Source organism: Catharus ustulatus, chromosome 5 (genome assembly GCF_009819885.2).
Source record: "Catharus ustulatus isolate bCatUst1 chromosome 5, bCatUst1.pri.v2, whole genome shotgun sequence".
In the NCBI taxonomy this organism is placed as follows: Eukaryota; Metazoa; Chordata; class Aves; order Passeriformes; family Turdidae; genus Catharus; species Catharus ustulatus.
In genome coordinates, this window is record NC_046225.1 from 60,951,963 (window position 1) to 60,979,825 (window position 27,863).

Sequence of the window (27,863 nt, forward strand, 5' to 3'; positions counted from 1 at the left end):
CCGTCCCTTCCCCGCATCCCCCATCTCCGCCCCGGGGCTCCCCGCCGCGGCCGCCGCCCGGTACCTGGTGGTGGTTGTAGGAGTTTCTCTGCTGCAGGAAGGCGGCGGCGGCGGCCGCCGCCTGGTGTTGGTGCTGGAGCTGGGGGCTCACAGGGGATCTCCGGTTCTGCTGTTGCTGCTGCTGCTGCTGAGGTAAATTCATCTGCGGCGGCGGCGGGGGGGCGGCGGCCGAGAAGGGGCTGCTGAAGGGCCCGGCGCAGGGGTTGTGAGGAGACACCGGCGAGAAGCTCTGGAAGAAAGCGGGGTTGATCGATGACGGGATCCCCGGGTAGAAGCTGGTCTCGGACTCCGGGCTCGGGGGTGGCATCGCGCTGATCTGCCCGCCGCCGCCGCCGCTGGAGACCGGAGGCTGCTGCGTCTGCTGCGGAGGCGGCGACGAGGTCTGCACCGACCAGGGGGTGCCGAAGCCGGGCAGCGGCGGAGGAGGAGGGGAAGCCGCCGAGGAGGAGCCGCCCCCGCTCTGGTGATGGGGGCTGGGGATCTCCGGGCTCTGCAGGCTGCTGAAGCCAGAGCCGAGCCCGCCGGGCAGGAGGTTCCCGGGGCTGCCCAGTAAGTGGCTGTTCGGGGGGGACTCCATGGGGGGCAGCTTGGCTCTCGCCTGCAGATGAGGAGACGAAGGCGGATTCACGCAGGAGGCGGCGGCCACCCCCACATTGGGGTCCGCGGACGCCGATCCCCCCGGGCAGGAAGGGGCGAGCCGCTCCAAACTCCCCCTGTCCGCGCCGCCCTGGTGCTCGGCGGGGCCGACGGGCCGGTGGTGCGAGTGATCCCCCGTCCGCGGCGGCTCCAGGGGGTGAGCGCTGAGGAGCTGCTGCTGTTGCCTGTGCTCCTGCTGCTGGTACTTGTCAGTGGGGTGGCTGAACTGCTGCTGCTGCTGCTGCTGCTGAGGGGGGTGGTGATGATAGTCTGGGGGGTGGTGGTTATTCAGGGGGTGGCTGCTGCCGAGCTGGGCTGGGCTGCTGAGCTGCTGCTTAAACTCTTTCCTCTTCTGGCTCAGCTGAGGAGGCGGCGGCTGTGGTTGCTGCGCTTGCTGCTTGTTTAAATCCTGGTGGGGGCTGAGACAGGGTTTAAAGTCAGAGGAGGGGTGGCCGAGAGGGGGGTGTCCCGACGCGGGGCTGCTGCCCAGCCTCTCGCTGCCTGGCTGCTGCTGCTGTGTCACCCCCAGGAGCAGCTCATCCTGCATGTTTTGATGATGCGCAGCAGCGACCGCTGAGGGGAAACGGGGAGGGCAGCGGCGACCCGGCGACCTGGCTGCTGGACGAGCCGGCTACAGCGGGCGGCAAGGGGCAGGAGGAATGAGGCGAGGCGGCTGCGGCCGCTCCGGGGATGGGGAGGACCCGATGGGCAGGGGCTGGAGTGGCCTTCTGCGGGAGCTCCCCTGACACCGGCTCGGCGCAGAGGTGAACCCCCACCCCAGCACACTAAAGAGACAAAGATAATTAATAATCTTTGTGGCGAAGTGTTGGGGGGCGGGGGGAGAGTTTAAACACCCGCCTATCGCAAACCACTATGTAAGTCCCAAAATAGCTTATTTATAGAATAAAGCGCTCTTCTTCCCATCAACGCCACTGTACTGCTTTATAAATATCGCAGCTTTTTGACACAAGCCCATTTTTATCGGAGATTTCTTTTTCGTTCACTGGGACCCTCGGCAAGGCGGCCCTTCCCGCCTGCAGTCGCACCCACAGGGATCCACTAGATCAGGAATTCGCCCGGACAGGTCACTGCCCCCGGACAGAAACTCCTCCGTCTGACCCCCCCAGCCGCCACACCGCAACGCAGGGGGACAGCGGGGCATTCCCAGGCCTGGCACCGGCGGGGAGGGAAGGAGGGGAGGCCGCCGGTACCTCCAGAGGGCAGGCGACCCAGTCTCCTCAGCGAGGCTCCTGCCGCCCCCCGGCTGCCCCCGCCCCGCTGCCGGCTCGGAGCCGCCGCGGCGCCCTTAAGAGCGCCGGAACATTCGTCACAGTGACGTCACAGGCACCGCCCCAGGCCGGCGGGCCCTGGTAATGAGCCTGTGCGCCTGCCCCGCCATGAATAATGCATCAGGCCGGGGCCCGCCCCCCTGGCGCCGACGGGCCGGGTGGGTGCTACCACTTCAGCCAGGGGAGGCGCCAGCTCTGTGGGCCGCTTGGGCGGTGCGGGTTCCCATGGGCCTGCGACGACCTTTCTATCGTCAAGCGAGAAACACCTTAAATAAAGCGATTTTATTTCGTTTTGCCGCCGCGGCGGCGATCGGCTTTTATCCCAACAGCCTGGGCAGGGGCAGCCGTGACGGCGCTTTCTCCTGCCACCTGTGATCCCCGGCCGCTCACTCGGGGAGGGGGAGAGGGGGATCGCCCCGCCCCCCCGCCTCGCGCGCCGCTCATTTGCATTGACGCACGAGCGCGCGCCACAGGCGGGGCGGGCGGGTGCAGCGCGAGCGCGGCGGCACGAGACGGGCCGGGTGTCAAGGCCCCGCCCAGCCCCGGGCAGGCCCCGCCCCCCCGCGCGGGTCCCGGTGCGCTGTGTGCCCCTGTTCCCTGTGGGACAGGGATGCTGGATGGCATGCGTCCCTGTCCCTGTCCCCCCCGGGTGTGGGGCACTGCAGCGGCCAGAGCTCCGCCGGAAACATGGGCTCGTCACCCCTTCCTCACCACACACCCGGGGCCTGCCAGCGAACCTTGCTGGGCACTTGAGAGACCCGCGGGAGCTCGGGCGGAACCCGTGCTGCGGTGTGGGGTGGTGCTTTCTGAGATATTCCAGTATCAAAGGTGGGGTTTTAATCTTTCCATACAGTGGAAGCACAGTTCTTGGCAGCTGTTCAATGCAAACAAATTAATACTTTGGCACGTACAGATGTAACGTTGATGTCAATGTGTATGTCCCTGAAAAGACTAAAACAAGCGGCCTCTCTTTGTGCTCTGGGAACGCTGTAGCTCAGCACTGAAAGAATTCATACAGAGCTGTTGAATGTGTGAGTACTTGGGGAAAGTGTCATGTGTTTGACCTGCTGAACTTTTCTCTAGGCATCTGTCCATACCCACTATCAGCGACTGGATAGCTGCATTCCTCCTGCCCCACGGACCTTTGCTCTGACCCAGTGTAACAACAGTTATTTCTTAAATCTGTAGCTATTTTCTACATGCATATAAAACGTAGAGGGAAAAAAATGTTTCAGCATTTCCAGTCATCTCTAATGTTGTTGTGAACCTGTGTGGATATATATTGGGAAATCTGTGCTATCTTGCAGGTTTAATATGAAAATGCACTTGCAGCATCAAAGAATAATTGATACGTGTTTATCTTTTCTGTATTGTGGCTTAACATTCCAAAATTATTCATTATATTGGCATTTGTTACAAGAATTTGGCAGTCTTACCAGGGCTAAAAAATCCAGAGAGCAGACCAAGCCTTACAGATGGCCACATGCTGAGTAAATGTTTCAGGCCCAGTACTGGTTCCTGTCTGAAGAGTGAATTGCTTCACAGCACAGTCCTCATAAACATTAGTGTGGTGAGCTGCAGAACTGGCAGCATCAGGCTTCCCTTTGTGTTCCTGTCATACACCTGACATTGAGTGTGTGCAAGCCTGAACAGAAGTTGTCCTCTAGCTGGGGCATTCTCAGGCAGTGTCTAGCAAGGGTGGAAGCAGTGCTGCACTGCGCTCTTCTATAACCAGCTGCCTATTTCCACAAAGTGTGTGGGAACTCGCTCAGTTGAGGCGGTTTTTTTTTTGTAAGCAGTCAACTTCTCTGTCCCTCCCCTTTAAATCAAGCCCAAATTCTAGCAATTCTTCCTTCAAAACAGCTCTTTTGGTGTATGAGAGTATTTTTAAAATTGACTGAAAGACAAGAGTGCTCACGTCCTTCACGACAGCTTATCTCTGGCCTGGTAGCCAGCGCCCCAATTGCGTGTGTTTGTTAAATCAGCTTTCAGGGAGTGAAGATCATCTATTTTTAACCATGTAAAAAGTAAGTGTCCACTCTGCATTAGCTGCCTAATGTTCTACAAACACAAGACAGGTGCTACCAAAGGATGATTCATCCCCTAATAAAGGTACTTTTAGACAGAAAAACCTGATCTCTCTCTCGCTGTTGATTATGAGGAAAGGTTCTGGCTGTCTTGCTGCAGAATCCAGTAGATCTTGGGTGGTCCCTGGTCTTGTGGCACATGCTACTTGATTCTAATACAAGCAAGAACAGTTTTACCAAATCAAACCAAGCATCCTGCAGGCTCTCCTGCCTCAGATACGAGACCCCTTGTTGTGTGTTGAGGCCACAAGTTCTGGCTTCTCCTCCACCGAGTCTCTTAACTGGCACCTTGATGCCATCAAGAAGTGCTGAGGCCTGTCCTTGGCAGTTTGTTTTCTGTCTCCAGTCTCCAGTTTCTTGACTTTTGACCATTTGGCCTTCATATCCTCTTGTGTTAATGTTTTTCTCTCCCTTGATTCCTTCCTGCTATATTTTATCTTAACTGTCCCTTTCTAGGGAAGCTTGAGAGCTTTTTTGATTTAGACTAGTTGAAGGTAATAGTGTCTGCAAATAAATGCCTAAACAAATGTGTAAGAACAATAAGCATGTGTTATGCTTCCTTCAGGTATCTCGCTATTTGCCACACAGGAACTCCCTAAATTTGCCTTTCCAGACATTAGGGTGTACTGAGAGGCTTGGACTCCATGTTCCCTGATTGTTACTAAAGCAAGACTACCTGAAAAGGAGAGCATGCTGGCAGAGCCACACCTCGCCTGAGCAACTTGAAGAAGCCAGAGAGTCATGGAGCTGCAATGACTAGACAGCAAACATTACAAATGCCAAGCTGTATGCAATATTATTATACATAATATGTAAATTGTAAAAAACAGATGTTGCAACGCAAGCTGTCAGTACAGTAGAACCAAATATACAAAAGTTATGTTTTTTGCAGCCATTAATCAAGCTGCTTCTGTATATTCATTCCAACGAATGTGCCAGACATTGACTTTACTTGGGAGGCCTGTGGTTGAGCTGGGGCTGACAGCTCTCCTGGATTTGTTGGTACATGAAAGACAATGATCACCTTATCTGGAATTCTGCATCAGGCAGTGAGTGTTAAATTTTGTGTGGTGAGCACAAGCAGCAGTGCTACAGAATAGAAGTATAAGGACAAGTCACATTAGACTATATAAAATAGCTATAACTGTATAAAGACAAAATAAACTGTAAGAGTTACAGAGCAGTTCCTCTGGCTGCCATTTGGGTGAATGAAAGGGATCATCAAGGTAGTGGCTTCTGAGTTCTGCCCCTGAGTGGTTATCATCTCTTTTAGAAATTGCCATGCGCAGCTTAAGTTCTTTCCTTTAATAAACCCTTCTATTGGCCAGTGTTAGGAACAGGATATTATTATATGAGAAAGGATTTTGGCCCACTGTTCTCTTTTTTGCCTGAAAAATAGAACCTTTAGCACTTACAAGAACTGAATGGGATTGTACTGAGATGCTGTGTACTTCAGAGTGGTCTATGGGTTTAGCTCCTTTAAATTTCTGTCTTCTTTTGTGGGGTAGGGTCCATACCTTTTAATGATCAGGTACCACTTAAAACCACTTACAGTTTTTGTGAAAACACAGTAAGTCATGGAACTTAGATATAGAATGTAGACTTGATACGTAGACAGAGCTACTCCAGTGCTTCCTCATTTTGTAAATGAACATGTGCACAAGACTATCAGGAGCCTAATGGATACACAACAAAATAGCTCTGACTAGTGGTAGAATCCTTCCTATTAGCTAGTTGGAAAATCACCTGTGATTTTGAATATGGGCTGCAGTTAGATGTACACATCAGAAGTATCTTTGTTTTCATTCCAATACTAAACACAGCTTTTTTGATTTTTTTTTTTGCATGTTTCAATTAAAAGTGTTACAGATAGTATTGACTTCAAAAAACCTTTTGTGGATTGGCTCAGCATAGTAGAGACTCATTGCCTGCTTACAGTGCAACAGGATGTTCTTTCCACAGCCCACAATGTTTGTAGGCCTTTCACCATTTGCGGTGATTTACTACTCAATTTGACCTTTTTTCCAAAGCTTTTTTTACAGCCACCAAAAAAAAATTATTTAAAATCTGTTTCATGTTTTCTCTGGCTGTTTTACCATTCCTTGTTTTGCGTATCTACTGCTTTTCCTAGTGTCTTTGTTAGCCCTCTCTATTTAGGGAGCTGTGTTTGTCCTGCAGTGCTTGCAAGGGTTCTGCTGAAGATCTGCTCAATATTCCCTGGGATCAGGCTCTTTAGGGAAGTGCATAGTCTGCTGTCCTGTGGTCTGTGACATGTGTCTGCTTTGTTGCTCAGCCTAAACTGTGACATGGGCTTGCATATGCATTCCAGGAACAGCACATTGTTCTAACTGGTAACAAAATACACAATTCACATACTTTTGCTAGAGCTACTTCCTCTTAACCCTAAAGTTGATTTTTTGTTAATGACGTTTTCCTCCCACGGAAACATGGTAAACGGTCTGGGACTGCAGGTTATTCATGTAGAAAAGCAGATGATGAGTTTTGACATTTCACAGGAAAAAGAGGTCTGAAGATTTATAATAATGTGCTTCATTCCCTGTTTTTCTGTTCTTGATTTTTTTGAACTCTGAAAATAATAGTCATGCACCCTTAGGAAGGAGGTAAGGAAGTCTTTTTCAGCAGTGAGCAGCCTATTGAGTCACAGTAGCTCACCTTTTCTCCTGGTGGTTTTTCTCATTAAAAGAATATTAATTACTCACATATAACAAAACTGGTCAAAAAACCCTTTCTTAGATCACTGTGTGTTAAAATTAAATTAAAAGCAGAAGGAAAAATTAATACCCGCAATTGAAATTGTTTGTTTGTTTGTTCTCTTATTCCCATCCGCATGTTATGTTTTTGTTTATTTGTTTTTAAGGTTAAAAATCTTAAAATTCACAGGAGATGGGCAGCTTTCTTGCTTTATTCAAAGTCCAACTTCCATCATGAAAGCCTGCTAAACTTGAAGTATATAGGTTCTGGTCACAAGAATGTGAAGCAGTGATCTATTCTGTTTTTCTCCTTTGTGCCCTGGAGTTTAACCAGCACACTAGACTAATATTCTCTTGCTTGCTAGTGACAGTTTCTGTTTCTTTTTTGTTTTGGTTTTTTTGGTAGTGGAAGTCATTAGACTTCCTCCCAAGAGAATCACTGCCAAAGTAAACAAACATCTTCATGAAAGGAAAATAATGTCTAGAGTATTCAGAATTTCATGTTTTACAGACGAGTATTTGTGGCAACCAACTAGTGAATTAAAGTGAATGAAATCCTGTTTCTAGTTTGCTACTTTTTCTGTGCTAATTGAATGTGGAAATTTCTGCTAGCTTCTCAGCTATGCAGTGCAAGTAGTGGATGCTAGTTATAATTTAGGATGAAGGAAAATATGAGATGAAACATTTTCTTTTATTTTTTTATTTTTTATTGTTGGGAATAGAATAGTGCATGTAAACCTCCAAGGAATTACTGTTGTCTCTAAAATGTTCTGCATGTGGTTGGCAAGAACAACAAGGAGAGAGGAAAGTTCAGCTAAAAAATTCATAAAGGCTGTCTGGTGGAATGCATTACAGTCATCTGTATACCTCTGTGCTCTTACTCCTCTGAACTGATAATTTTTAGCTGAGATGAAATGTTCTGAGGAACAGGAGGCTGGCAGATTTGCAGCGTAGATTGTTTGAAGGTTTAAATACTGTGACTATCTCAGCTTACTGTAAGCCTGTAGATATAATGTAAGCTGGAGTTGCTGAAAAGCGGTAGAATGGTTCATGTGAACAGCCAAAAAAACCTGCAAAGAGCTCATTTTGTGTGTGCTGCAGAATTCTGCACTTTTTCCACCTCCTCTACAGGATAGCAGTAATTCACAGTGGAGCAGAGACACTTCAAATTTGTTGACGATGAGACCATATCTAGTTCTTTGTTTAGGCAGTGGCTTTCACAAAGGGGACCAGTGCTAACTGGGAGCTGCTGCCAGCACCATCATATGTTTCTTGACAAATGCAAAGTGTTCAAAAAGTTGGCACTACAAAATAGAGATACTGTCAATCTTTGTTTAATTCTCAAAATGGCTTTTAAGCTTTTAAAGCTTGTGTTGTTGCTGGTGCACTTGCATATCAGATAATGTTTTTGACAGGCCTTATAATATGGCTGGTTAATTTGGTCACATTACTAGAACATAAATCAAAATTCTGTAGGTGCTGAGATTTTTCTGCTGGTTTTTCCTGTGTGCTGTGATCTGAAGAGGGGTTTGTGCAGCAGTGTGTGCTGCTATAGCCAGAACACAGTATTTTCTCATCTCCTTTTCTAGGCACTGTGCAGATGCAGCTGCCGCTATTTACTAAACATGAAGATGTTGTTCACAGCTCTGTGAGTAAGTGTAGGTTCTACTTTACAGAATGCATGAGACATCTCTACTCATTGTACAGATGTTTAGCCTGTATTTATGTACCTGAATATTGTGGTGTAGAAAGCAAATTGAAATTTTAAGGGATTATTTCAGTGGTCATTGGCTGGGTCTCCAGAAGCTCATGGAACTGAATTGTGCTAGGAATGACTGTGTGGTGCTTCCAGTGATAGAATAATCTGTTTCTGAAGGGTCGAATACTCTAGTGTGACTGCATGTAGGAGACGATCTAGAAGACCCAAGGAAACTCTGGAAATTTTTATGCAAGGAGGCTTTGAAGTAGCACCCATTGAGTCCTGTAGGTAGCCCTGGTGGCAGATGCAGCAGGAGGAACCAAGTATGTGTCTGTAGCTAGGTCTGCCCCTCTGGAGGAGTGTACAGATCATGTAGCGACTTAAATAGAAGGTGTATGTTTGTACCTCAGCAGGCTGTTCAAAAAGGGCTTTAAATTGCTACAAGAAAATGTATTGAAGTTTACTTATTAAACTCAAGAAGTTAGTAGAGTAACACGTTCCCCTTCTGAGCCATAGCATCTGTGTTGTATGAAAACCAAAGGCAACCTATCTGATTTATATTTGAAAATTCTCTTGTACTTGACCTTATTTTCTCTTTGAGTGTAAGATGGATGCTCACTAATTTTACACCACCACCCACTGTTTCTGTAAAATTATTTTCAACAGATTCTACAAGAAATTTGCTGCTTTAATTAATATGGAATTATCTCAGAAATTACCAGTGCAGACTCTTCAGATTTACCATAGAACTAAAATTAATCAGTCTAGAGCTGAAGAAGCAGAGATTAAAATTTAAAAATACATTAACCATATAATTGTGAGTAATTATGATGATATATCGAGTAGTCAAGGTGGGTCAACAGCTCTGGGCAGGCCACTGGGATATCAGAGTTTAGCTAGTCAGGAGCAGCCAGCCTGCTTGAGGGTAGGATGCTCTCCTTCCCATCTGCAGAGGACATGCAGCATCTTTTAGGAAATGCTCCATCATCCATGGCTGGAATGATGAGACTTGTCTGGTGATGAGGCTGTTCCTCTGGGAGGGAAAAGGGGCAGGCCTGGATGCAGTGCAGAATTGAACTCAGCTCTGCCATACAGCAAATGAAGGCTCTCTCAACACTTGGCTGGTTTTAGTCATGTCCCAGCTGCCTTCCCCACCCCTGGCTCTTGGTTTGATTTTTAACCTACTAAGTTATATTTCTGACAGTGCAGAGTGACTCTACTGAAGCTTTCACTAATTTTCCTGTGGGTCTCCCTCCTCCTTCTAAAGATGTCTAGCTCTATCTGGGACTCAGAAACAAGAAATCTTGAGTTTTCCCATAATAATTTGCATCTCTGATCTGATGATGAATTGTAAATCAATGTTAAGCTTCATGACTTTTGAACATTCATGCAATTATGACAATACAAAGACACTGAAAAGCAATATGCTAATTTTGCCCCATATATTTTGGTTACTAAGTCATGTTATCCACATGATTATTTCTTAATGCTCATGTATAACATTCTTAATAATTGTAAAGAAAAGAAATCCAAGAAAAATCTTTGCCAAGAAACTGTGTAAAAGCTAAATGTATTAGACTATTAATGTTAAAATATTTTAGAAGTCCATTAGCTATAAAAAAAAATTGAAACCTAGAAAATGTAGCGAAAATATTGCACTTCAGTAAAATGAAATATATGAAAACAGAAAGTTAAATGCCATCCAGACAACCTTAATTTACTTCTATAATGAGAACCTGAGGGAAATATGGGGTTAAATTTGGTTTATTTCAGTAGATTCTATTTTTTTACCCTTCTATGCCCAGTCTTACATAAAGGAATTATGATTGCTTGGATATGTTAACCATCAACTCCTCTATTTTCATATGTTTAGATTTTTTGTAAATTTTTTCTAACCAAACACTGGAAGTCATGCTTTCTAACCACATAGCTACAAGGTGAAGGAACTAATGAAAGAGCAGAATTGTTGCCTTCATCTTTTACGTAGAGAGTACAAAACCTATTGTAATTTTGTCATTTCTCCTCTTATTATGGTACTGTCTGCTCAGATCCATTTTTACACAATGGCACAAAGCAGTTTGCTGCTTAAATGTATCTTACAGAAGCTGAGGAACACGTATGCCACAAATCAATTGTACCCATGATATTAAGAGGGAAGATTACATAGATCTTTAAAAATTCCCAAACCTTGTCAAATGACCTTGAGTAACTGTGATATCATTTCAGGTCAGTGTGCTTTGACTGGTGGTCAGTCAAAATGAATCATCTAAGGACCCTTTGTTTTCACAGTTGTATTATTTTCTTTTTGTGTATTTTTATGGATTTTTTTTTTTGTTTTTGTGCATGCTTATATAGCAAGTTGTAACTGAAAGAGCAGAAAACCTCATAAAATTTCTACATTAGGAAATAGAGGGCTTTTCCTTTCTGTTTTTCCTCCCAAATAACCTTTCTTTTTTTCAGCTTTGAAAGGTCGTCTTTATTAGAGGAAATTTACCAGAGACTAGAGTGGTATAATTATGCCTTGTGGATGCTTTTTAATCTTGCATGAATGCCTGTAGAATTCTAGTGTCCACATGGGGAGTTATACCATCAGAACTATAGGGGCGTAATTATACTGGTGAATTCTGTATTGAGACAAATATTTTATAAAAAGGAATTTTATTTTGGCTCTTTGCTTTTCAGTTTATTCATGTTTTGAATTAAAAGCAGGTGATCAAATCAATAAAAATAATGAAAATTCAATGGTTACCAAGGGCTGGGGAAATTGGAAAGTAATAAATATATATGTTTCCTGATAAGACTCGTGCTTTTTTGTTCTTACTCTCGCACTAGTATTTGAGTTTGTGAAGGGTTTAGTGAAAGGTTAATAAACAAGGCTTGTACTTTGCTGAGCCTCATAAACTAATATATGTAATAGCTAAACACTGGTAGAATATTAGAGATTCTTAGCTCCCATAAAAAGCAGCTGGGGCTTCAGGCAAATAGGACACCGGAGAATTAGTTGAATACATTTTAGTCTCTGTAGGACCTCAGCAGTTAACACTGATCAAATCAACCGTTGAGTTGCTATATGTGGATTTTCCTATGTCCCAATTAAATTTTAAGTCCTAAATATGTGAGTCCTAGGACAGTAGTCAAACTGTTCTCTGCAAAAGTGGCCCATCTACATGAAAATAACTTTCAGTAGGTCAGTAAGGGTGTAGTAACACTAGTAATTATTTACAAAATGTGCTTAGAGTAAATTACAAGCGTGTCTCAGTGTAATTGCTGCATAGACTTTAAGAGAAGAAGAGCTCAATCATTTTGGTGATGTAATCCAGTCCAGCCTCAGCACTGACCACAGAGCATCACGCTCTATGTCTTGCTTGAAGACCAAGGTGATCTTCCTTAGAAAGATGTCTCCTTCACTTTTAAAGACTTCAGAACACAAAGAGTCCACCATTTGTATACCAGCACTCACTGTTCATGTGAAGTGCTTTATTTGTGGTCTGAATTTAGCTTTGATTTAACTTTTTCAATCTTTGCTGGGTTAAAAAAGCCTTTAGTGCTAGAGAGTGTTCAATGAAAATACTTAAAGGCTGGGATCAAGGCATCTCAGCCCTCTTTAGTTGTTAAGCAAATCTCATTGAGGCACTTTAGTTTCTAACTGTAAGGCAAGATTTCTGTATCACCAGTTTTTCTTGTAGTTTCTTTCAAGTTTTCAAACATCTTTCTTAAGTAAAGACATCAGCGTTGTCAGCAGTGGTATTACTAACGAGAGAATTACAGCAGGAGCTGAACAAAAGCGTGCTCTCTCCTTGCTGTTTCTGAAGCGTGGAGAAGTTTTTGTTTTTCATATTTCTTGTCACAAGCCTTTTATGAGAGATACTTTGCAAGGGCCTCCATTGGATTATATGTTTTTCAAGGCAAGCTTATTAGAAGGAGACAGCAGGGTGATACCTTGCTGTGCTAACCAGAATATTTGGGTTTGCTCTGGGTAGTGTTGCACACAATGCTAGTGCTTCTCTCCTGCCATATATTCTTTTTATCTGCTATGAATTCTTTTAGAGTTGAAAATACAGCCTTCAGTATTGTAAATATTGTTTACTTTTTTTAACATGTGTAACCAATATTTTTACCATTAATGAAGTATACATCTAACATTTTAGGTGAAGAAGTTTACAAGGAAGCGTGACTGTGCCATTTTCTTGATTTCGTATTTTTCACCTGTAGAATTTCAGGTACTGATTCTTTGTTTCCATCAAAGCATATCCTTGTACGTTCATCCAATATATTCACCTGAGGTAAATGAGTAGAATTAGTGAAAAAAAAATCCTTCCTGTGAGCTGACTGTTTAAACATTGCAAATGGAAGATGAATCTGGTTTTGGTTACCAGTAGAACTCTCTTATTTATTTTCAATTAATATAGACCCAAGGTCTTTGTATGGTGTCATGAAAAGGTAAGTGTTTTAGGATACAAGTAGGTGGTTTTGCATTTGTATCCCATCACTCTGCAGATGTTTCAAGCCTGCTGTACAAGCACACTGAAGCATAATATTTAAATTTCTTTTTAGTTAGCAATAGTTTCCAGTCCAGTTCTCTCCAGAGCAGGCAGTGTGCTAGTCATAGTAAAGCCTTAGCTAGACGATCTGAGGAACTTCTTTGGTGTTCTGAAAATAGTGAGATCAATTTTATTGTGGTTGTGTAGATTTGTGCAAGGGGCAGAGCACTGCAGACATGCTTAGAAAAGTGAGCAAGGAAGCCAGTCAGCCTGAGGTCTGCTTGCAATGTGACCCTGAGAAAGGTGATTGAAACTGAGTAAGGAAACTGTCTCCAGCAGTTTGCTTCTTACTCTGTTCAATGAAACTGCATGTAATATATATGGTTTGTACATAGATAGGACTGCATTGAATAAATGCCTATCAACAGTCCAAGGTGCAACATACAGGACATCAAAAATCAGCAAATTGTTTGTGTGTTTGCGGACAAAGTTTATAGCAGTGTTGTAGAAAGGCCCCAGTGAAGGTGAATGGAGACACAAGACTGTGGTGAAATTTAACTAAAACTACGGAGCAAGTCTGTTTTTCTGTCTGGAGTTCTAACTGAAAATTATATACTTTTAGCAGCACTGAGTATTTTTTCTTTGCTTGATGTTGTTTTCTAGTCAGAACAAAACCTTGATAGCTATGGAATCATTTGGAAAACCTGGGGTGGAAGGGAGCTCTGGAGATGATCTGCCCCAGGCTCTTGTTGAAAGCAGGACCCTAGATGAAATAATCAAGGGCCTGTCAAGGCCGATGAATTCCTCACTTCTCTGGGTAACCTGCTCAAAGTTCAGTTGCTCTCACAGTGAAGAATTTCTTCTTAAACAGAAATGGATTTCCTCTGAATCAGTCTATTGCCTTGTGGCAATGGGCATCTTGCTGAAAAGAATCTCTGTCATCTCAGTAACAACAATTTAAGTGTTAGAAAATGGTATTTAACCTTCAATTGTCTCTTCTTCATGCTGAACCAACCCAATTTTTTCAAGCTTTCTTCATTTGTCAAGTTCTCCAGTCCTCTGATCAGCTTGACGGCCCTCTGCTAGATTATCTCCAGTTTTTTTGTATGTCTTTTTAGCTAAGAGGACCAAGACTGGATACAGTATTCCAGGTGTGGCCTAGTATGAGAATGGAATTGCTACGCCTTTTTTGTTTGCTGGCTACATACTGAGGAAGCCCACAACACTGTCTGCTTACATTCCTGCAAGAGCACCAGGCTGGCTTGTGATCCCTTTACCCTTAATAATACTATTTACTTTTTTGACTACATATAATGAAAGCAAGGAACAGAAGATTACAGAGCTTCTGGAAGAAAAGGGTTTTACCCTGAAGCCCAGTGACTTCAGCCTTCACCCCCAGTATGGGAGTCTTGGTTTTAGTTCTTTCCTTCTTTTGTAGAGCTGGACTTACGTTGCTCGCAACCCTGAGCTGTGCCCTCAGGAGGAGGCTGTAACAAGCCACAGCATATTCTGGAGTTCCTTCAAACTCACATGTTGCCATAATGTTACTTTTCTTTAATATACTTCTGATGTTTCATAGACTGGGAACTACAGGTGTGATACCTGTTTCGGGCTCTCCTCCTCTCCTCTCCTCTCCTCTCCTCTCCTCTCCTCTCCTCTCCTCTCCTCTCCTCTCCTCTCCTCTCCTCTCCTCTCCTCTCCTCTCCTCTCCTCTCCTCTCCTCTCCTCTCCTCTCCTCTCCTCTCCTCTCCTCTCCTCTCCTCTCCTCTCCTCTCCTCTCCTCTCCTCTCCTCTCCTCTCCTCTCCTCTCCTCTCCTCTCCTCTCCTCTCCTCTCCTCTCCTCTCCTCTCCTCTCCTCTCCTCTCCCTGTTCACAAATGCAATAGTTGAGAGAAATTCCCCAAAATTTGAAAAGAAAATGTGCTTGCCCAGCTACAGTGTGATCCTTATGACATACACAGTCTTTATGTTTGGTTTCTTTCCTTTGATGTGAATGAACTTGCCTGGAATTAAGTGATTAGTCATGACTTGAATGGCTCAGTTTGGTGGTGTTGGTGAGTAAGTGGAGCTACGCAAATTTAATTTTTTTCTAGAAAAGGTATTTATTTTAATGCTTTTAGCATTAGAATGGTGGAACTTGGGCCTTTTTATTCTTTTTTGTACCTCATATAAATTCATCCATGCAATATAGTAACTTGTGATGGGACAAGGAATCTATTTGTTTTATTTTAGAGGAGCCAGGAAATATCAAAAAATATTTCCAAGTACCACAGTGTTTTTAACAAAAGCAGCTTGGGTATAATGTTTGATGTACTGGGTAATAAAACCTGGATCAATATTTATTGCTACTCTTATTTGATTTTGCAGTCCAAGTACCAGAATAAAAACAAACAAAAACAAAAACTAAAAAACCACCAACCATCAAACAAAACCACTGGCATTTTGCTTGCACAATATGAATTGTGCAGTTGAGTTCTCCACAATATATTTTACTTGCAGATTTCAAAGGATGAAAAACAATGATAACTTTAATTAATGTATTAAAGGGGAGTCATATTTCCATATCACCTTTTAAAGATATTTTCATCCCCCCAGAAATTTTAAATGAGAGTAGTTAATTTGGAATTTTAGTGTACCATGAAAATGGCACACATTTTATATCCATTACATGAACAGCAAAGCAGACTGTAGACTGGTGGGCATTTACTACAAGTACATGAACAAATTCTGATGCAATGGAGAACACCTCTTTCTAGGATTTGTTCACAATGTCTGAGGAAAAAATGTATTGCCATCCGTAAATCCAGACTGAGAACTGCTTCTAAACAATATTAGGAATAATCTAATCTCAGGAACATCTCAAGGATATTGTAATATGGAAATGTCTGTAGCAAGCATGAAATGAATCTGTGTTGGACTTTGTGATGCATCTCAAGCAGTGTTGGCTGTTGATCTCCAAAAACTCAGATACTGCAGTATCTCTACTCTGTGGAAACAAAGGGTTTACATCAGGCAGAATTATGTGAAACATAAAATCGACCAGTTCATCAGAACAATTTGTTTCCCTAACCGAGTGCTAAAAGGGGAAGCTTTAATAGAAAGTGGAACTTCTCAAGGAAATCCTGCTGGGTATTCTAAAGGCTATGCTTTAATGAGCAGACAAGTAAGTTACCTTGGAGAGGAAAGCTAGCCTAGTAAAGAAGGCACAAAGGTGATAATTAAACAAGAAATCAATGTTAAGTATGGAAAAGAGGGGCATAACTGAGAATGAAAATTGAATCTACACAATTTAAATGACTTTTTAGAGAAGATAAAGGTAATAAGGAATTATTACTGGCCAGTAGAGCTTAAGAAAATAAGAAGACATTACAAATGTATTAGGAACAAAAGAATAACTAAATCAAGTATAGATTTCAGTCTTGCAGAAACAAACAAGAAAAGAACCAATGGCTGGAAATCAAAGCTTGAAAAATTCAATCACTATAAAGATACATTGAGGCTGATTACACGTAGAAATAATTTCCCAGAGTAGGTAGGTTGCAAGTTTGCCATTGCTAGGAATTTAATCCAATTGGATACACTTTAATCTGAGTCTGGGAACAGGCTTGGCATCATCTCTGTGCATGGCAGCGGAGGTTATTTGTTCTATGCAATCTTTACATCTGTGAATTTGTATTTGTGTTTTGTCACTCCCTTTTTTTATAAACTGTTGAAGAGAACAGAGAGCTCTCATTGACCACAACATGTTAACACACCCAGCTCTGCCTTAAGATAATGACTAAAAAACCTCAGTCTTATGCTTCAGGGCTACAGCTGGCTGCCTGCAGAAGGCAAGAGCCTGATTCTCTAGGTTAGTTCTGGATTTCTTTTATTTCATTTTTCTCCAAAGCCTTAGGGGCAGACAAGGCTGAGAGACCTTGGAGAGACTGGGCTACTTCTCTGAGGGAAGTCCTCTCTTTTATATAGCTGCTGTCTTCTGTCTGGCTGGAGGATCAGACAGCTTCAGGGTAGCAAGGACTTTGAGCTCTTTTTTCTCTCCTGTTCATTACGACATCATATCTGAGATCATAATTATGATCATTTGGGCATATCTGATATAAACAACTCAATATCATTACTGGAACTTGGGGGAGAGGCAGCAGCGTCTTTTTTTGGAACTCTTATTAGCTTAATTTCTTGAAGATAAATTTTTGGTGGGTTTCTTTGGGGTTTTCTTTTTTTTTTTTTTTGCTTTTTGGAGGGGGGGTTGTTTAATTTTTTTTTTTGTTTGTTTCTTTGGTTTTTTTTTCTTTTAATAACTCAGCTCCCTGTGGTAAGCAATAGTAAACGGGTATGCCACACACAAACAGCAGGTTGTCTGTTCTGGTTTAAATCCCGAATTATAGCTTACTTTTGCTGCAGTAAGAGTTATAGGTTACAAATATTGTGTCTTTTTCCAAAAAGGGCTGCTGCCAGTCAGGATGCTTGATGGAGTTGCAGTGCTGCCACACAGGCTTCCCGAGTGCTGCTTTGCTGGCTATGTGCAGCAGCTAACAAAGGGTGTGTTGTGCTTGCAGCAGCTCTGCTTCCCAGTCTGGCTTGCTTTCTGCAGCATTGCTTTTGTTTGGAAAACCTGCTCCTCCAAAGCAAAAATAAGAAACTTTACTAACATTGGACTATCAGTAAGGGAGGATAAAACAGATTTATTTATTGTTTTGGTTCTGTTGAATTGCAAAGGGCAGTGGGTGGAAAGGGAGATACTGGAAGCCAAGCTATATATATATCATCATCTCATAAGAGGCAAACAGGTCTACCAGGGTTCTGCCTGGTGGCTGTGCTGGCAGGTGTCTCTGCTCTTAAACTGCTCTGTTACATGCATGTGAAAGTACTCATGTGCTTCAAAAAGATCCTCCTTTCCATTCAGCAAGCTGTCAACAGGCACCTATTATCATCCTGCGAAGCTGTGAAGAGACCTGCTGTTTCATCAACATCAGTGTGTTTTCTTAAGCATGAGAAGAAAAGGCAGCCTCTCTCTAATATGAGCCCTTATGTATTCTTTTTGTGTGTTCAGTTGAGGGACACCTTTCCAGGTACTGCATGTTGTGTGCAAGTGGAAGTGGCACTTGCTTAGGTAAATAAACATATTGGCTTCTTGCATGTCACTTTACCTGTGATAAACCATCTATTCTATGATTCATCATATGTCATTTCACATCACATATAACATAAGCTTATGATATGTGTGTGTTTAATTGTGGGTTTATCCCGTATCCATTGTCTCCCAGGTGGCTGAGTACCTACCTATAGCTCTTTGCACCTCAGTAGGAGCTGCAAACATAGGAGCTGCAAACAAAGGTAAGTCCAGCTGGAAAACTGGAGGTGAATGGATTGAGAGAGATAAAGGGAAAACTCAACAGATGCAGATCATTTCCTGAATGGCAGAACTAAAGAGAACTGGTTTGCTCTGGCTTTGTCTCTAAGGGTGCAAGACATCTGTGTTTATCCTACTGAAGTGCCCTCTTCCATGGTACTTTGCAGTCTTTCTGTGTCCTCATAGTTAGATGTCTCACTTAGCCCCAACTTCCCTGCATTCCATGGCTTTTAGCTACCATTGCTGCTGGGAATGACCATCACAACTGGGAATGACCCAGCAGATACTGTTCTGGAGGTGCATTCATGCAAGGTGGCCAACCTGCACATGTCCAGCGTGGTCAGCAGCTGCTACCAGATGAACTTAATTGACCACTCCTCATCTTTGCTGGCAGCAAAATTAATGACTTTGGGAGCTGACTTCCATGATGTGCTGGATTTTGCACAGGTCTGTTTTAAGATTTCCCTACTTAAAAAATGACTACGCTGCTCAGTTCACTTGAAGCTGAATAAACATGACAGAGAGACGGTGTGATGCACGCAAGCTTCATTTTCTCACGAAGCCAAGCTAAAAAAAAAACCCAAATCTGCCTAGGAAAATTTTCAGCCAACATTTGAGAAGCTTGCCATTAATTATCAAAATGAAGAAGCAGAGTGTGCTAACACAGCGTTGATTCAAACCATCAGAATCAATTTCTCAAAAAATACATGTACTGAAAATAATACATAAAACACATTAGACTTGTACACTGCCTGGGATCCCTATCTATTTTCTGCATCTGGCCTTGTTATAACAGCCTCCAACCCTAAAAATTACCTTGCTCCCCCCAAACTCTTGAGGATAAACAGAATTTAGAAGAACCGTTTTCTTCTGTAGGTGCAAAGAAGCCTTGTCTTTTAAGGTTGTTTATTAAAAGTGAGTGAATTGAACTAGGTCAGCCTGAATTATGATGATGTTCTTCAGAGAACATCTTGCTTGTGTTCCTGGAGCATCTCTGGAGGACTGCTACTCTGCAGAGTGTCTGCTACCAACCCGTCCTCTTGGCTGTTCTTGCGCACAGACCTTCTGCACTGTGACAAAATATCTATGCAGACTTTGCAGAGCAGATTTGGATTCATTGGTGCAAAAAGATGTAAACACTAAATATGCATTTATTGTATCACTGTTTCTATTGCTGTAAACTCATTATTTTAAAGGCTTTAAAGTTTCTGGAAATGGATTTTTGATTTATTCTGATAACAGCCTTCTGGTGCTTATTCCCTTGCTGTCTGTGTTCTGAAGGCCATTTGGGAGCTACGGCTCTTACAAATCGTCCTGTGTATTTTGTGTTAATCCAGGCCTTCCTGCGCTTCACTCGGTTGTAAATGCAGTTTATAATTAATACAGAATGCAGTTTTTCTGCCCTATGACTTGGAAACGTTAAAAAACAGCATTCAGTCATAGTTTATGCATCTGGTGATGCGGACTGGGTTTTTAAAAGAACCCAGAAGAATTAGGCATTCAAATTTCATTAAAATGTTGTGGAAATGAAGCATATAAGCTCTATTAAAAAGCTCAGCCATTATCTATAGCACTCGTGTTTTTGTTTTTTTTTTCCTCCAATTTAATTTGTGCATAAGCCTGCTTTGGGGAGAGAAGTGGACAGGGCTGATTTTGCTCACCTTTCCTTCTCCTTGGTGCTGAGGAACAGCCCTGCCTTAGAGCTTGAGCATGCTGCGGCTCACTGAGCTCTTCCATTTTCAACCACGGCTTCATGTACCCACACAGGTACTGATTTTATAATTAAAACTCCATTTTCCTAACCATAAAAATGAATGTAAGTATCTGATCAATAAAACTGTTGATATAAATAGTTTGGTGAATATGATGTTGACAATTATTTACCTGTATATATGTGTCTGTATATCTATCTATGTATGACATCCTGGAAACTATTTGTGCTTTTTTACTCTCTGGAATTTTCAGGGAAACAAGGATGAATTAAAATCAGTGCAGAAAATAAAATTGTATCACAGCATGTAAAAGAATTGGCTATGTTGCTTTTAAATACAATGCAATATGACTAGTGTTACGTGTAATATTCTGTCACGTGTCTAAGACAGCACAGAAGTTTCCTTTGTAGCAAGAATCAGGGAAGTACAAAATTATGAATATAATAAAGAGAAAGATGAAAGGTCAATAGGATACACAGTCAAGTGAAGAAGAGTACGTAGGGAGTGAAGTCTGATCTGCAGTCAGAAGGGATTGCTGCAGCAGTACAGAATATGTAGAATTGCTGCAGGAAGGTGTTAATCATTGTGCCAGTAATGCTCAACCCCTATTTATTGCAAAAGAGGATTAATGGTTTTCCTGCCTGGTGCTGAAAATAGAAGTCAAATTTAAGTTGTTTCTTGAAGGCAGATATAATTAGATTGTGAAACTTGTGACTTTTGGGTCTAAATAATAGGACAAGAATGACTACCCTAAATCAGAATAGAGTGCAGTCTCTTAACTTTTTCTTAGGAGTGAGAGTAGGACAAGCACTGACTGATACTTTTCCCATTTTCCAGTTGTGCACAATGTACACTCCACTTAAACTGTAAATAGGGTGCATCATATATTTATTATCCCTTGCTTAACCCTTTCTTTGTAGATTGTTCCAATTATTGATTAAATCCATTTATATTTTTGTTAGCCACAACATTCTTGTAACAATAGGCTATACTGTGTGGCTGTGAATTGTATGGAAAAATATTTCTGTTTGATTAAAACTGTGATACTTGGTGCTTGTTAAGTTTTATGGTAGGATGAATAGTGAGCAAATGTTTCTTACTTACTAGCTATGTTAGATTCACTTTTCTATACAATTATTGCTTTTTAAAATCTCCTTTTCAAGTTGAAAAGGACTTTCATCCACTCTCATACAGTTAAAACAGTATACTGCTATTCATCTATGTTGTCTAGCATACACCATTCCTACTTCTAATAAACCTTTGGACATGGATCATTCAGACTTAGGTGAAGTGTTTGAGATGTAAATGCAGTCTGGGTTTATACAATGGTGTAATATTTTGTCTTTTCATTCTTACATTATGATTTTTAATTCAGTTTACGTTTTCTGTCTCCCAGTGAGCACTGGACAGATGTTTTCAGAGAGTTCTCAGCAAGGAGTCTAAGATTCTTGCTGAAGTGATACTAAATTTTTTTTTGTTTGTTATATGTCCCTGTGTATGTACAGTTAGGCTGCCCCCCACGTGTAATACTTTGCATGTATCAATATTAAATCATGTCTACATTTTTTGTTGCTGCATCACTCAGTGTTCAGGATAATGACACCTTTTGAGATATTGACTGTTTTGAATAACTTGTATCATCAGCAAAGTTTACCATCTCATTATTAATTCCCTTTTCAGATCATTTATGAGCATATTGAAGAGAGCAAGTTCTAGTGCAGATATCTGATCACTTCTCTCCCATGGTGAAAACAATTTATTACTATGCTCCAACACATCATTTATCTACTAAAGAATTTTCAGCCTTCTGATCATTTAGTTTCCTTGAGAGCATTTAGAGACACAACTTGTCAAAACTTTTGACTTCTGGAAATTCAAGGACACTACAGCGACTGGCATTCTAAAGCTGGCTGACATCTTTAAAGAACTATTAATATCATCATTTAAATCAACTAACAGTAAATTGAAACCTCCAAATTTAGTAAGGTTTCTCTATTTGCAAATATTACATTTTTTGTATACTAAGAATATATCAAGTATTTTTACTATTCATACTAAGGTTTCTAGCAGTTAGTGACAATTTCTGCAGAAAAGTTATTTACTATGCTGCCAGAAACTCCAGAGCAAGGTGTAACTTTTCACTGACCCCAAGTGGAGCATGGTTTCTTTTCGATAGAAGTCTTCTATTTATTTTCTGTAAGTGACACATCCCTGAAGCAACAGGGAGGGAATGAAAGTTACATTTTAGCACAGTAGCATTTGTAGAAAGGTGAATTGTGAGAGTCGCTATTTGTAATGAATCTCGGGCCAACCATGAGTTCCTAAAAACCTTACCTGCAGGTGCTTAATTTATTTTTATTAAAAAATTGATATCTGAGCTTTATGAACTTATGATTAAACTTTTAAAATAAATTAAAGGTGAGAGGATTAGATGTGGAATTGGAAATGAACTGTGGTATTTTTTGCCTCTAGCTCAGCATTTTGAAGGCAATCCAAATGAGATGTGACAAAGTGCAGCACACTCTTTTTTTTTTTGCTGACCTATGTGAAAGTGGAGTTTGGTCTCTGCCAAGTTCTTTGTGTGTGAATAGCCACATCACCATCCCTGCTACTGTAATTGGCACCATTAGCCCTCTATTGGAATTTAAAATAAATAGGCCATGATTTAGATATCACAGAGACTAAATTATCCCTGTAGATGATCCACCCAGACTAGAAGAACAGCCAGCTCCCCCCAGCTCTCCCTTTTTTCCACTGTTTGACAGAAGTTACAAAGGTAAGTTTTAAGTAGCTGATAGGTCCACCTATCCACCTATACACCTAGGTTGCATCCGATTTGAAACTTAGGGTATGAAATCCTCTTGAAGGACAGTGTGAGTGTGAGTTGAGTAGGACTGTGTTTTAGTCTGTTATGGGTCTTGGCTACTCTTGGGAAATTCCTTCCTAAGGGGAAGAACTTTGGCAGAATTCCTCATGATATCCAAAGAGGTGCTTTTATGTCTTCAACCTCCAATATAAACTTCACACACCTCCTCAAGAGAATGAAGTTAATCTACATTGACCTTTGCTTATCATGACCCTGATGCTGTCTTTGTTAGGCTGCCAGAAAATCATCAGACCTATAGGTACAACCAAGTTATCTCTCTTAGTCTTCCCACACCAGTGTAAGACATCATGCAGTAGTAGATGACCTGGAAGGGAAATGATTTTTAAGATGAACATTGCATGCAGCTTAATGCTGACATGAATGCAGTCTACAGCTGTTGGTGACCATCCCAGCCCTTTCTATTTGCTTGACTGAAACACCAGCTGCTTCTCTTTTCCACAAAGCACCTAGTGGATTTTTTGTTGTTTCCTCCACCTGAACTTTGTCTCTGCTCCATGTAGAGAAGAGGAAGACTTAGTGGCTGTAAAAGGGCCAGTCCTTCAACCACACTGCTTGCCAGTGGTTGCTGGGTGAACAGAGGGCTGGTAATCCTTATCCTGCTGCCATTCAGATCCCCAAATGATGTACAGTGCACACAATGCTTCTGGACAAAGTGTGATAGCATAAAAATCTGTCATTGCTCTTCAGGGGCAGTGATCATTATCCAAATGGTCTCTACATTGTGGTAATGGGAAAAATATTGATGGCCTCAATGTCTATTGCATTGGATTATTTCAAAAGCGATTAGCAGTGGCACTAGAGCCAATGACAGGTGATAAACTACTGCACTGCTTTAAAAGTCCTGCATGTTCTGTCAGCAATGTGCCAGTATTCAGCCTTCAAACAGATGCATGCCTTCAAACCACACAAACACTAGGTGTTATTCTGGAAGATAAGAGCAGCCATGTAAATGGGCTTTTCCCCATACTTTCAGCAAATTGTGAACTATTTTAAGTTTTTATTCAAAATAAATATTTGGGCTTGGTTTTAGAACAACAAAAACATGCTGGCTCTTTCAATGCAGACAAAAATTTAAGCTGTCAATATGCAATTCTTGAAACAACAAGAATTTCAGCAATCAAGTATGAGGCAATTCTTGTTTCCCACACTAGGTCAGCACTTTCTTGTAGAGTTAGTTCATGTCGTCATAGTATGCTCCATGGAGGTGACTCATTTGTGTATTTTGGAGTTCAGACAAAGCCTATTAGCTGACTTTTCTCTGTTACCTTCTACATGTTTTTCCTGTATTTGTAACAGCATAGTCTGCCTGCTATCTGCAAATGAAGCAGCTTCTCATCTGTACTTTCCTTACACACAAAGAGACTTCTAAGTGTGTCAGGCTATGGCTGAGAAAGCTAGATTACATGCTACCTGAAAATTATCACAGAGGGATCTAAAAATTATCTTGCTTAATTAACAGATGGGGTGTTTTTCTGTGCTGGTCCAACTGTTTGACAACTGCTACAGCTTGTAAAGTTGGATATAATTACACAGGGTTGAAGATCCCTAATAGTGAAGTAGTTTTTCATTTGTATAGAAGTAACTATGCCAGAATGGCTACATTCATATTGACATTACTGCAATACACGATACCAGGTGTACCATTTTAAATATCTTGGTATTGCTAAAGTGGGCAGTTTCACATTTATGTGCGTATAAAGCCTTTAAGCAGAGAAATGTTCAATCTGTTCTCCATTTTGGAAACGTATCTATTACCTTAGGAAAATTGTAGTCACCTTGACAACATGAAGCTTTGCTCAAACTCTATCAGTTCAATTCTTTCTATGTAGTCAGACATGAAATTGAGTTACAGTGGCTTAATGGGTTACCACATGTCAGTGGAGACAAATTTGTGTGCAGTTCAGTAGCCCATTGCCAACACAAGGCAGAAATCATTAGATCAAACAACTCCATTTCACAGAGGTTTTAAAGATTTTTTTTCTCATGTATGTTTGTAGGCAAAGAATGAACACACAATCTATTACTATGCATGCTGAAGACTAAGACACAGTTAAGCAGTAATAAGTTGATCTTGTAACTGAACTACAAATTAGAATTTTGAAATAATTTAATTAGATCAGTTTTAAATTAGAAAATGAGAACTGAAAGCATGTATATAAGAAATAAATCTGTCTTATGTGCTAATAAAATAACACCTGTAGTGACTGCATTTGGTTCACTTGTATACTGGTGACTGGATATTTTCAGAGGTAGCTTAGAATCCATGATTTCCATTTGAAGTATTTCCAGGTGTGCTTAGGCAGCTTTTCCCCATTTATCCCTAGAATTTCATGTTTGTGCTTGTTTCTAGAAAATTACATGATCTTTTGGACTTCAGAAAATTTTACCTTCATAATGAATCTTCTTTTTTTTATTTTTTCAACCTGTCACAGATTTGCTGACATGTAAAGAAACACCTTTGGAGAGCCAAACCACAACAGCATGGAACAAACGGCTATGTTTGGCTTTGATTCTTAACAAAACCACGCTCTTTGTTTTGTAAGTTTTACTAAAAAAGATAAAAGACTTACTATACTTAAATTGATGGCTCAATGGATATCTCATCTCTTGATTACAATTATGCTTATGGCAAGAACATTACCATCAATTGTAATGCCTGAAAATGTTGTGGGAATTTGAAGAAACCAAGAACTGACTACACACTGTCAGATAATGCCTCTAGGGTAATGTGTGGAAGAAAAAGAGGGTTCTGCTCTTTCAGAATTAAAAAAGATTGTGGTCATAGTAAAGTTTATGTTAGTTTCATCTTAGCTAAAGACCATAATTATTTGCAAGAGAAATTTGAATGTAAATATTGTCAGCATTTTTTTCACACTTTTTTGTTGTGAAACAGAAACCATTGAATGTAATGAGAAGGAAGTTAAGAAACTCCCTCTCAGGATGCCGTGAGTTTCTTACATATTGCCACACCCTGTCAGTAAAAAACAGATCTCTTTAATTGCGGCTGATCTGATTTGCTTGAAATACTGTGCTGCAAGCACTCGGCCAAATTCTGTTTAGCAGCAATGCTTACAGTTGCTCCTTGTGTCAAAAACTCCTGAGGTCAGAATTTCATCACTTCTTTAGCTTACTAACAGATTCTCCCTCTTGTTTTTGAAGGCTTTTAAGTTTTTTTGTTTGGTTGGGTTTTTTGTTGCTGTAAGAAAAAGAGAGATGAGAGAAAAGAGAAATAACAGCTCTAAACGCTGAGCTATTATCTATACAATTGATTTATGATGGCTTATGAAATTTACCTGTACTTCAGTCCTTGAGGAGAACATCACTTAGGGAGTAAGAATACTTCTGTAATTACGCTCAGCAGTCTCTTTTTTTGGTATCTTTTTTGAGCCATGAGTAAAAGCACAAATGTTTTTTTCAAGTAAGGCGGACCCTGAGACTGATTTCTCATCAACTTCTAAATAACCTGGATACTTCTTGTGTACCTGGATTGGATTAGGTTGGCGGGGGAGGTAGGCTGCTTTCCTGGAAATCTGGCTCCCAGAAAGTCACTTGTTCAGTAAAAAGTTTTATCAAATTGTTTTTTAAATCTTAATCTTTGTGCAGCATTAATTTGCATACTTCATTCCTTACTGTAAATTTCATTCCTTGGCAATTGCATTGCTTTTTTGTAACTGTGCTGTGAATGAAGTAAGCCTTAGAACTATTGGGGCCAACTACCCACCTTTGATAAGTAAAGAATAAAACGATCAATTCTATGATAGATCTGTCAGAGGCAGTCTAAGGGAGCATGTTATTTTTAGTCCTACTTACTTTTTGGATAAAAGCTTAAAGGGAAGAAGATCAACATATAACTGAAATTAAGCCCTTGGCAATGCCTGTTCTGCTGTGTAATTCACAAATTAATGGATCATGAAAAGACCTTTAAAGAATGTCACCCATCAGAAATACTACCTTTGTATGTGCAGTGCCTGTGTCCCAGAAACCCTTGTGTTGAATTTACCTCACTAGAAGCCTGCAATCCTTTTGAGAAAGGATGAAAGAACCATAAAATAAGTTTATGTTGTTCAGTCAACAAATGTTATAAATGACTAACACAATATAAGCAAACCAGTAAATCTAATCTTTTGCAGCATGTATATTTAACAGTCATAAAATCTACTTTTGGGGATGTTGATATTAGTCTTTTGGTTTAGATGCTGCTTGCCATATATTCAAATTACTTAGACCTCTGAATAAAGCTAATTTTTCTTTCTAGAAACAAACATAATTTTCAAGGTGACAAGAAATCTCCCACAGAAATTGTAGAATAATAAGGTCTAGTAAATGCTTGCTATTCAAAATAAGTTTACCACCACAGCGTCTGAAAACCTTGTCATGAAGGTAATAAACAAAGCATGACTTCCCATCTGTCTTTTGTTTTTTTTTAATTATCCACTTGACAGAGAAAGAAATGTGCATTTTAGAATAATGTAGGACTGTTCTGCCGATTTGTTTCCTATAATGACATATAGTGTGATATGCAAATGTGTATGTGAATGAAGAAATATGCTTTGCATTGGAGATAAAAGGGGGTTAAGCACTTTTCTAATTTTTATTAGATCTTCAGGAGTGGCTCTCAGGAAAGCCCTAAAACTATTCACCCCACAGTCAATTTTAATTTTACTGTGTAGGCTTCATTGTATGACTGTTGACCATGGTGGTGTCTCTGGAAATTTATCAATCTTGGTCCTCAGCCATGAAGTGCCTTACAGAGCAAGACTTGAAGCATTCATCATTCTGTAGGGAGCTGGACTGGCAATCAAGAAACCAGAGGGTTTGCTTATGATGGCTGCCATGCAGAGGAGCTGATCAGGAGTGCCCAGGCATGCTGGACTTGCTGAAGGGATGCAAGGTCTATGTCCAGTAGCTGGGTCAAGGAGACAGCTGACATGAATAACCACAGTCAGTTTATT

At 41.3% G+C, this 27,863-nt stretch overlaps 1 protein-coding gene and 2 long non-coding RNA genes across 12 annotated transcripts in view; 2 read left to right on the plus strand and 1 right to left on the minus strand.

Annotated features, from left to right (window-relative positions):
- Positions 1-1,267, minus strand: part of CPEB2 (cytoplasmic polyadenylation element binding protein 2) — a 50,672-nt gene extending 49,405 nt beyond the window's left edge. For all 3 annotated transcript variants that reach the window (XM_033061332.2, XM_033061331.2, XM_033061330.2), the window contains exon 1: positions 65-1,267. In XM_033061332.2, the coding sequence (XP_032917223.1) occupies positions 65-1,243 (1,179 nt within the window). In that variant the 5' untranslated portion in view covers positions 1,244-1,267. The remainder of the gene's footprint in view (positions 1-64) is intronic.
- On the plus strand, positions 154-27,314 carry LOC116997089. 8 transcript variants are annotated; one of them, XR_004418082.1, is made up of 4 exons: positions 535-609; positions 18,227-18,296; positions 19,932-20,079; positions 25,344-27,314. It is a non-coding gene; the product is annotated as an uncharacterized LOC116997089 (long non-coding RNA). The 8 variants fall into 8 exon arrangements; XR_004418081.1 differs by lacking the exon at positions 535-609 and adding an exon at positions 17,406-17,501; XR_004418080.1 differs by lacking the exon at positions 535-609 and adding an exon at positions 18,013-18,072.
- Positions 809-1,623, plus strand: LOC116997090. The gene is made up of 2 exons (XR_004418084.1): positions 809-898; positions 1,261-1,623. It is a non-coding gene; the product is annotated as an uncharacterized LOC116997090 (long non-coding RNA).
- Positions 27,315-27,863: the final 549 nt, after the last annotated feature.